Source organism: Gadus morhua, chromosome 14 (assembly GCF_902167405.1).
Source record: "Gadus morhua chromosome 14, gadMor3.0, whole genome shotgun sequence".
Taxonomy (NCBI): domain Eukaryota; kingdom Metazoa; phylum Chordata; class Actinopteri; order Gadiformes; family Gadidae; genus Gadus; species Gadus morhua.
Genome location: NC_044061.1, coordinates 9664883 through 9674882, shown reverse-complemented (window position 1 = coordinate 9674882; position 10000 = coordinate 9664883). Strand labels below are relative to the sequence as shown.

General features: G+C 45.5%; 1 protein-coding gene across 1 annotated transcript in view; it reads right to left on the bottom strand.

Moving 5' to 3' along the window:
• LOC115558918 (CUB and sushi domain-containing protein 1) overlaps positions 1–10000 on the bottom strand; it is a 116366-nt gene that overhangs the window by 81780 nt on the left and 24586 nt on the right. The window contains exons 10-16 of the mRNA XM_030377469.1: positions 9278–9416; positions 8252–8439; positions 7771–7959; positions 5323–5439; positions 4669–4884; positions 4013–4201; positions 2207–2376 (exon numbers count right to left, since the gene is read on the bottom strand). Coding sequence (XP_030233329.1) covers positions 2207–2376; positions 4013–4201; positions 4669–4884; positions 5323–5439; positions 7771–7959; positions 8252–8439; positions 9278–9416 — 1208 coding nt within the window. The remainder of the gene's footprint in view (positions 1–2206; positions 2377–4012; positions 4202–4668; positions 4885–5322; positions 5440–7770; positions 7960–8251; positions 8440–9277; positions 9417–10000) is intronic.

Sequence of the window (10000 nt, the reverse complement as noted above, 5' to 3'; positions counted from 1 at the left end):
CTTTCAGAGCTTAGCAGGCAACCCTATAACAGAGGAGAATTAGATGACATGACCGAAAACCCTTAGCCCTCATTTCAATAAAACAATATTTGCTCTGAGGTTACTGGAGAGAGCCTCTCTAATCAATAATATAGGGACTAGATTAATGCTATATTCAGAAATTAAATATGTTCACGATAAACATGACCTGCTACAATATTGATCATTTCTCTAATATTGTCATATGTAGGTACGATTTGAATTTGCTATAGGGAAACAAGCTGGAATGCATTAAAATTGAAATTGAAATGTGGTCGGTCAAATAAGTGTCCTCGATACATTAAAGATGCTATACACCTACATGGATGTATTTACATTTCAAAACACATGCTAAGCTATCATATCGGAAAATGATATGCATAGCTCCACACTTCAGTTCACAGGATGTGAGTGAAAACCAGCTAGGGTTTGTTGCCCTCATCTAATTGCTATTTACATGTAAATCCCACAAGTCACTGTCTCAATGCGTGCCATTGAAACAGTATGCAAATAAGGGCAAAGGGGTTGGGGGGAATATTTCAGGGTATGGCAAACGGCATTATCTGTAGGGAGTATAAATGAATACCTTGAGGGAGATTCATATCTTAAATATATTTTATTAAATCAAAAAAAAGATCCCAGCGGGAAACACTCCCACCTTTTGCAACCCCCGTTAAGTCAGAGAGACTCCCCACTAATTCCACTGATGCAATCTAAACACAGACAAGCTCAGAGAGCGCTGAGGGCCTAACGCTGATAGAATACTCTAACCGCACAGTGTCTTAACCATGCCCCAAGGCGCCGCGCTGCTAACGCACACAAAGCGGAGGGGGGGGGGGGGGGGTACTTTTAAGCTAGCGCTGGTGGACCCAGTGTGACTGTAAAACAGCTGCAAAGATGCTTCCTGACTAGCAACGAAACGGGCAGCTGCAGCTGCTCACACGAGGAAGAATTATGAGCCCCTGGAAGATTTGTGGCTTTCTCTTTAGGTCAGAGCGGCTCCACCGCACATGTCAGCAACCGTTTTATGCAAACCCATCAATGAATGAATATAAATCGTGACAGGTCCTGTGGTTAGCATTTATAGCTCCGCGGCAGATACGCAGGTCCATTGTAAATATCAGTGAAATAGGCCTGTGCGTGAATGGCGTCCTCAGAGATCATAGCTAGTAACATGGCTCCGTGCCTTTAAAGAGACCCTCCTAAATGTCAACCCTTACACAATGCTTTATTTTTCCCCAAACATGTTAAAGCGAATAGCTTACCATCATAATCCAACTTGTGTGTGAAGCTCTATATGCTCTTGTGTATATGCTCTTCCCATAAGATTGTGCACGGTGTATTTTATGCTTCCTAAAGAAGTTGTGCTGCGGCTGCTTCAATGGGTGAGCCTCCGTTTTTTGGCCAGATCATACGGTTCAAAGCCCCAAAATAATTGATTGATTATACGATTGCTTGTATTAAAGTAAATAATAAGATATATTTCAGTCTTTGTAATCGAAGTCTGTCAAATGTGAAAAAGACAATTCCCACTGTATTTTTGCTAGGTTTATTGTTCAGGAGTGAACAAAGATGGAATAAATTACTGAACGAGTGAATGAATGAATTTCAGAAGAGATAACAGCCAAAGGGGATATTAACATCACTATTGTCAGCTGTCAATCATTGTCTATTAATCCGAGAAAATAAACATGACTTCTCGCTTTTCTAAAGGGAAAAAAGTATTTGTCTCTGTGTGTGTGTGTGTGTGTGTGTGTGTGTGTCTGTCTGTGCGTTTGTGTGCCTGTGTGCGTTCGTAAAGCATTTATAGATAAAGCAAGTCTGTGTGTGAGGTGTGTGTGTGTGTGTGTGTGTGTGTTTTTGTGTGTGTGTGTGTGTGTGTGTGTGTGTGTGTGTGTGTGTGTGTGTGTGTGTGTGTGTGTGTGTGTGTGTGTGTGTGTGTGTGTGTGTGTGTGTGCGCGCGCGCGTGTGTGTGTGTGTGTGTGTGCCTGTGTGCGTTCGTATGTGCATTTATAAATAAAGCAGGGGTGCGTGTGGTTTCTGTGAGTTTGTATTTGTGTGTGTGTGTCTGTATGTGTGTGTGTATGTGTATATAACTGTGTATGTGTGTGTGTGAGTTAGGGTGTGTGCGTGCATGCGTGCGTGCGTGTGTGTGAATGTGTGTGTGTGACCATGCGTGTGCACGCACCTTCAGATAGTCTCCATCTTGCAATCCAAAATTCTCAGCTGTCAGTCTGATTCCTTGGCCCGTCTCCGTGGTGATGCGGTAGATGCACTCATGGTTGTTATCGTAGTTAGAGGGGAAATTCGGTGAGAGCAAGACGCCTTCTGGGCCTGTCGCCGAGCCCCCACACTCAGCTACGGCGGAGGAGGAGAGGAGCGAGGGAGAGAGAGAGAGAGAGAGAGAGAGAGAGAGAGAGAGAGAGAGGGAGACGCAGGGAAAACACGGATCAAAATCAGTGCAATTCCACCTGATTATCTTCTGTCTATCTAATAAGCCCGAACGTGGGTTGCCTTGTGTGGAAAGTAAGGGGGGAAGAAGTGATGTGGACGGGAGACGTGCTCGCCCAATCGGTCTCTCTCTCTCTCTCTCTCTCTCTCTCTCCCCCTCTCTTTCTCTCTCTCTCTCTCTCTGAAATGTGTGTGTGTGTGTGTGTGTGTGTGTGTGTGTGTGTGTGTGTGTGTGTGTGTGTGTGTGTGTGTGTGTGTGTGTGTGTGTGTGTGTGTGTGTGTGTGTGTTGTTTTGTCTTAAGTGGTTGAACAGATAATTGATTCAATAACATAAGATAAGATATATATATATATATCTATGAAAGAAAAAATGGGAGAGAGCAATTCAGAAGGACCGAGAGACAAGGAGAAAATGGAGCCAGACAAAGGAGAGGACTGAAATGGAGACGAGAACGAGGTGCACATTATGCAAATAGAGGGAGTAAGTAAAACAAGACAAGAGAGGGACAGATAATGCCTTAATTATCTTCTGGGTAAAAGCTAAAGCGAGACGAGCAGAAACAGCCAGAAGGATAGATGGACGCATGGGATTGAGAAATAAAAGGGGACATAAAAAAAGGAAAGGAGGAGAGAGGAAAACAAGACAAAACCATGGGGGAGAGGGGGGTAAACTGATTTGTTGAGTGCCTGTCAGTGGTGCTCTCCTGGCAGAAGGTGCTTCAACAGCATTATTGACTCCGCGCTTCACTCATTTGCTTTCCAGGGCTGGAGAGTCTCCAGCCAAAAGTTGTTAAATTACCACCAGCTACCAGGAAAAATTTGGTAAATTACCACCAGCTACCAGCCAAATGTGATGTAATGAGATACGAAATAGATCCCAGCCAAGGAAAGTTCCCGATGGGGTCCCCCCTCAATGCTGCTGCTCCAGCCTATAAAGCTAATTCCTGGTGGATACCGCCAGAGCGAAGGAGCTAATTCATAGCCTTACGCGAGCTAGTTCAGCTAAGCTAGTCCCTCACAGTCTATTTTGAGGTTTGAAGAGGGACTAACAACACCCTGCCCAATAGGATATGGCCATCAGGAGCAGCAGTTAAAGAGAGGTCCATCTGCACCTGCTACTGTTCATAAATACAGTCTCTCGTCGCTGTATTATCTACTATCCCTTTGATAAGAACTGATCCTCATCCACTAATTACAAATAAGTCAATGACTCATTGGGGCCAAGTGACACCAGCTGCCTACCAAAGGTTAGTGGCTACCACCGCGACTCCAAAGCCGAATAGTAGTGCATGAAATTTTGTTACATTTTTGTTGATGATTTGGGTTCTAATAAATGTCAACTGTAATTCAAGCATTTGTTGCTAGCAAATGTGTATACTTTAAGACAAATAAGACATTTTGGTTATTGGCAGGAGCAAGATAAAAAAAGTTTGTCTGCTAGCTGGCCACCAGTGTGCTAACTAGCTAAACAATGTGCTAACAATCCTTTCCCTCTGCTGCTGACGTTGTCTGCACATAGGCAACGTGTCTTCGAAATTCTCACCTATGCAGCGTGGTAGCGTGTTGCTCCAGACACGTCTGCCTCCTCCCAGACACGTGATCTTGCTGTCACCCTCGAGTCGGTAGCCATGGAAACAGGAAAAGACGAGGGAGTCGCCGACTTGAAATCGGAAGCCCGTCCTCCTGCTGAACGCCGGAACCCCCGGATCCTCGCACGGTTCCAGGTCATACTCTGGAGGAGGCGTAAACAAGCATTAGACGGAATACTTAACTACCATCAAATATATCGGGGGTGTTTTTCGAATGAGCAATGATTACACTTGAGATCTTAACAAATCTGCCTCAAGCGGGAAATTGACATGTCTTATCATAAAATCTGATTTCTTGGTGAATGTGATAGCATCGTCGTGACGTCGCATCACTACGGCCGCCATTGGAGAGTAGAAGTGCTATTGGTAGCAATGGTGTTTTGGTAATTGTTAAGATATTATCATGAAAATACTTGTCATTATGTGGTGACCATATTGTTTATGAAACTGCCACAGTGTTTCCCATGCTGGACGTTGCAAAAAAAAGTTGGTTACGGTATATTCCGATTTATTTATGATTTTACAATGCTACAACTCAAGTCATAACAAAATGGCTATAAATACTATTATGCATTCAGATGTCGAAACATTATAATCCAAATTCCCCTACCTGAGAAAGTTATGTTGAATCCCTCGTAACTCATTGAAAAATCCGATATGAATCGTAGTTGAGCGCTGAAGTTCCCGTAAAGACCCGCTTTGACACTAGGAGGCAGCACTGAGCCCGTGAGTCTCGCCACGGGGACAAGAAAGTTTCCATCCTCAGTGATTGACAGGTAGTCATGGTTCTCTTCCAAATGGAAAGTGTGGAACACGAGGTGTACTCCTGCCAAAAAGAGTTCAAGATAGGGGTTCACGACAGTCATAAAAAGCATACAGAGTGAGGTGGGCTCACAGTATTTGTTAAAGAGTATTTTATTTCCTGACTGGAAATTAAAAACTTCTACCAAAGCAATTTTTTTCTACTCTTGACTTCTCCTCACCTCTTCTTTGTCTCCAAGGCTCATTGTGGGATACAGCAAATCACTCCACACTAAACGTGTTTGTGTGTGTGTGTGTTTGTGCATGTGCGAATGTGTGCTTGAGTGAGTAAGTGTGCGTGTGTGTTAGTGAGTTTGTGAGTGAGCGAGTTGTGAGTGAGTGAGTGTGTGCATGTATGAATGTTTACCTTAATGCATGTGTGCATGCTAACAAACTTTCCCTCAAGCGTGTGTGTGTGTGTGTGTGTGTGTGTGTGTGTGTGCCCGTGTCTGTCATTTCTTACCTTTTCCATGTGAAACCTCAATGGTCCAGGTGCAGTTAAGAGAGTTGGGGTAGAAGTCAGGGAAGCCGGGAGAGAGAATGGTTCCCGTTTTACCATAAGAGTAGCCGCCACAAAGAGCTGCAGAAGAATAGGGGGGGGGGGGGGGGGGGGGGGGGGGAGAGAGAGAGCGTGAAAGAGAGAGAGAGCGAGAGAGAGAGAGATGGAGAGAGCGAGAACGCGAGAGAGAGTTAGGAGAGAGAGATTGAGATAATGGCTGCCACAGACATAATTGTTTGGTGGATGACTGAGTGCTGTCCGCCAATCACGGCTAAAGAGAGAGGTAAAGAGACACAAAGGAAGGGAGCGAGACGGTGGACAGAGCACAGACACTGGGACAAAAGCGCAATCAAAGAAAGGTAGAGAAGGAGATAAAGAGCACAGTGCTATTGTATACGGCCGGTATCAAATGCAATACGTAGAAAATAAAATGGGACACAAGTAAGTAACGTACTGAGAGTCTGTGCAATACTGGATCACATAAAAGCCACGAGGAAGTTTGGCCACCCTTTGTTACCCTTCTTTATGATTTTGTTTTGCTGTATTTATCTCTCCGTCCAACTCTCTCTCTTCATCTTCGCCCGCCCCCCTCCAACCCACATTTGCAGAGCGGGATTTTGCACTGCAGTGGAAGAGTTGAGGCTGAGATGATTCAGTCTCTCTTTATCTCTATATCCTCCTCTCTGTTTCTCCTACTTAAACAGGACACTGTCTGACCCTTAATGAGGAGAGAGTTTAGTATGTATCTATAAATGGTGTGTATGTGTGTGTCTGTGTGTGTGTGCCCGCGTGTGTGCGCGTGTGTACCCGTATGTGTGTAAGCATGTGTGTGCGTGTGTGTGTCCAATTTTGTTCTGCTGCAAATGTGTGTGAGCTGCAAGTGAAAAGCCGTAATCCATGTCCTGAAAAGCTGAATAAAGGGCCTGCGCCGACTTTCTATGTGACACCTTTCTCTCTGGATCCTGTGACAGTTTTTATTACAAGGCACAACGACAGAAGTGGTTTGTCTCTGGCGTGCTGACTAGTGCACTGTGACGATGGCAGAGAACACAACACCATGTTCAACATGTGGCCACGTCCTTTGAGCAAGGTCTTTGAAAGACGGTTAACCGTTAATACTCGATGGCCTGGATGGCGAGCCCCCAGGGACCGCTTTGACTTAAGTCTTTGCGACGCACGCTTTTATGTTGAAAAGTGAATCTCTCTATAGCCATCCATCCACAGCTCTTAAGGGAGCGGGACTTAATTAAAACAGAAATACACACACACACACACACACACACACACACACACACACACACACACACACACACACACACACACACACACACACACACACATATATATATACATATAAAATGGGGTCTCGTGACAATCTGTTCCCATCATGTATTTTAATGCCTTTGCAAATGCATTCCACGGGCTAATGTTGACTGTACGGCCACAGTGCCACTCAACAATTACAGCTAGCTTAACAGGACTCCCCGTTGACCTGATTTCTATAGCTATAAGCTCACGCCGCCTCCACTGGAGTCGCTGCCGTCTGTATTGAACTAAACGCAACCAAAAAAGCCAACCACCACGACTACCGCTGGGGCTGAAAGAGAGCGTAATTCCTCTGAAGCCGGCAGAGACACAGGAGCGTCTCTTCTTTATGCTGATGCGACTAAAAGAGGTTATTGACCTCAGAGCACCGAGTGGTGGCCATCCGTCATTATAATCCTCTCGGTTCCCTCCGATAACTCGCTTCAAGTAGAAATGTGCTTTGAACCCAATACCGCGGTTTACAAAAAAAAGTAGCCAAATAATGTGAGCAGTGCTTGCTGTGGCATTAATGATTGACTCATTTGAGATAGTTTCTCCAAACTGTACGCTCAAATATAAATGTGACGGGGGCCTCGGGCCATTTGAGGGTTTTAAACTCCACTTGCTTCCGAGGGTGTTTAGGGGGCTGGAGATAGTGAACGGTCGGAGCCACCAACACATCGGTCTGGCCGCTCTCCTCTCCCTCCGGAGGTCTGCTCTTGGCGACATGCTCCGATGCTTTTTTCAATTTCCAACCTATCTGTGTGACGCCATACAGATTCGGCACTGGGTATCAGTGCATTCCTAATGTTGACGTCACCCATCTAAATATGAGGCATAGCTCTGGAAATGTTTCGAGACAAATTCTGAACTTTTTTAGCTGTGCGTTACTGTTTGTGTGTGTGTGTGTGTGTGTGTGTGTGTGTGTGTGTGTGTGTGTGTGTGTGTGTGTGTGGGGGTGTGTGCGCGCGCGCGCGTGTGTGTGTGTGTGTGTGTGTGCGTGCGTGGATCCTGTGTTTGCAATCCTAGAGCTTGAATCAGAGAGAGAGAGAGAGAGAGAGAGAGAGAGAGAGAGAGAGAGAGCGAGAGAGGGAGAACATTTGTTACCATCACAACTAGGAAGAGCATGACTCCACTGATGGATTTTCTCGCAGATGATTGGCTCCTGGTCGCTGAGCGTGTAGCCGAGGTCACAGGTGAACGACACTTGAGACCCGATAGCGAAGCTGTTGCCCCGCCGACGGCCGTTTACAGGGATGCCAGGGTCGAGGCACGAGTCCGACTCCATCATCACACCTGAGACACAGAAACAACCCCAATCGTCGATGGTCTAGGAGTCACCGGGCACTGTGCAATGTTGCTCTCTCTAAATCGATCAATGTATGTGGCCTATGGGTTACAGACACACATCTTATCTCGCCATCTTATCTTAATTTATGTGTTATCTTGTCTCATATAACCCATTCAGTTCATCTGAAATTAAACCTAAATCGTATAACATCTGATCTTCATCTTCTATCTCCTCTCGCATCTTATTTCCCTTTCTTCCAACAGTCGATCCCACATCTCCGGCCTAAGTGTGTCGTACTCTCGTATCTGATGCTGAACCCGGCGGCCGAGCGGCTGTTGTCGGTGGTGAACAACAGGAAGAGGAAGTTGGAGGTGGAGATGAGGAAGTGAGGCGCTTGGGAGCCGTGGTACTCTCCGATCACCGGGGAGGACGTTGAGGGTCCGTCTCGGATCTCCAGCGTGTCGTAGTTGACCTCCGTCTGGAACCTTGGTGGGCGAAACGAAAGCGAAAGAGTTAGACGGGGCTAACGTCTGGGAGCCAGCTCGGATGCTGGCTGAAGGAATGACCCAAGAATGACGATGAACTTAGAGCCTTGGAATTAAAGTTTTTGCATGAACCAGTGCTTAGCAGTGCGTGCGTTAGCATTCAACATTTTCACCAGTTGGATGACCCTGTCGTCATTTTGGAGTTAGGGTCAATTCCCATCTGTGCCCTTCCAAAATAATATTTTATTGGCTTGGTTTTGTTTAATTCGACTAGACACTATGCTGCCGTTAAGCCTTACTTTACTTATAATTCTGCTCTTAGTGGCCACGATTTGAATGGTGATTTGATGATATCGGGTCTACATTGAGACAACTAAACAGGCTAAAGAGCGACCATGGAAAGAACCAAACCTGCTGCATTGTCTGAACTCCCAAGCCATCGTCAATCAATAAACTTATTTAAAAAGGTATGGCTAACATGTAATCTTTCTTTATGCTCCAGGAGAGCTTTACCCCACTTTTGTCACCAGAAGTCACAGTGAAGGAAGCCTCACAATGTTGGGTGAAAGCGACTTGAACTATACACCATCGGCATATGCCTCAAAGCACCCAGCTTCGTTTTGGGACGATGAGTGAATTTACAATAACGGTGATAAGCCAAATTCACACGGGTTTCCTCCATTTTCCACCGTATGCTCTACAGCGCTCTGCCGTCTCGGTGAGCGGGGAGAAAGCTCCACTCACCGGCAGACGCTCCACCTGGCAGGCAGACTAAGTGACTTAGCGAATAAGTATTTATCCCAGACTCCACCGGCTCCCAAACAAAGAACTCACTCACCTGTCGAAGTGTATCTTCACCGCGTGATCTGGTTGGGCCTCGATCACCCACTGGCAGTTCAGAGAATCTCTGTAGAAGGACGGCCAGCCCGGAGACAGGAGGATGCCGTTGGGAGCAGTGAGGTGCCCTCCGCACGGAGCTAGGTCGAAAACATAAGATATTCATGTTATTCATGTTATTCAAATTAAGGTTTATAAGATATTCAAAATATTAGATTGGTATTTTCTTTAAGTAATCTCTGATTTGGAATAAAGCAGTCTCTCAAGGCAGACGAGTGGCTCGCGTGATCATTTTACGTGCTCCACCCAACATGTATGTACTTTACAAATTCCAACCCCATTCTGAGTAACCGGATCCAGTAATCCAGAACCCCTGACCCAAGGTACGTCTGCCAATCACGACACGTTGTTATGCTATGCATTACAATAATCGGCTGGCAGCCTTAGTTATGACACGCTGACAAAGTACTTTCAAGAATACAGTGTGGTGATTGGTCGAATTACCTTCGATCCGGTTCTGGATTTCTTTTGTTGTTTGTTGCTTTTACATTTAGGGCATTTAGCAGACGCTTTTATCCAAAGCAACTTACAATAAGTACATTTGTCATAAGATGTTGCTACTTAAATTACCGACGTGTAGGACGGAGCATTCAACACAAATCAAGAAATACCAAGCGGGGTCAGACATGATTAGTATATTTTATTATTTTACCATCTAAAACTA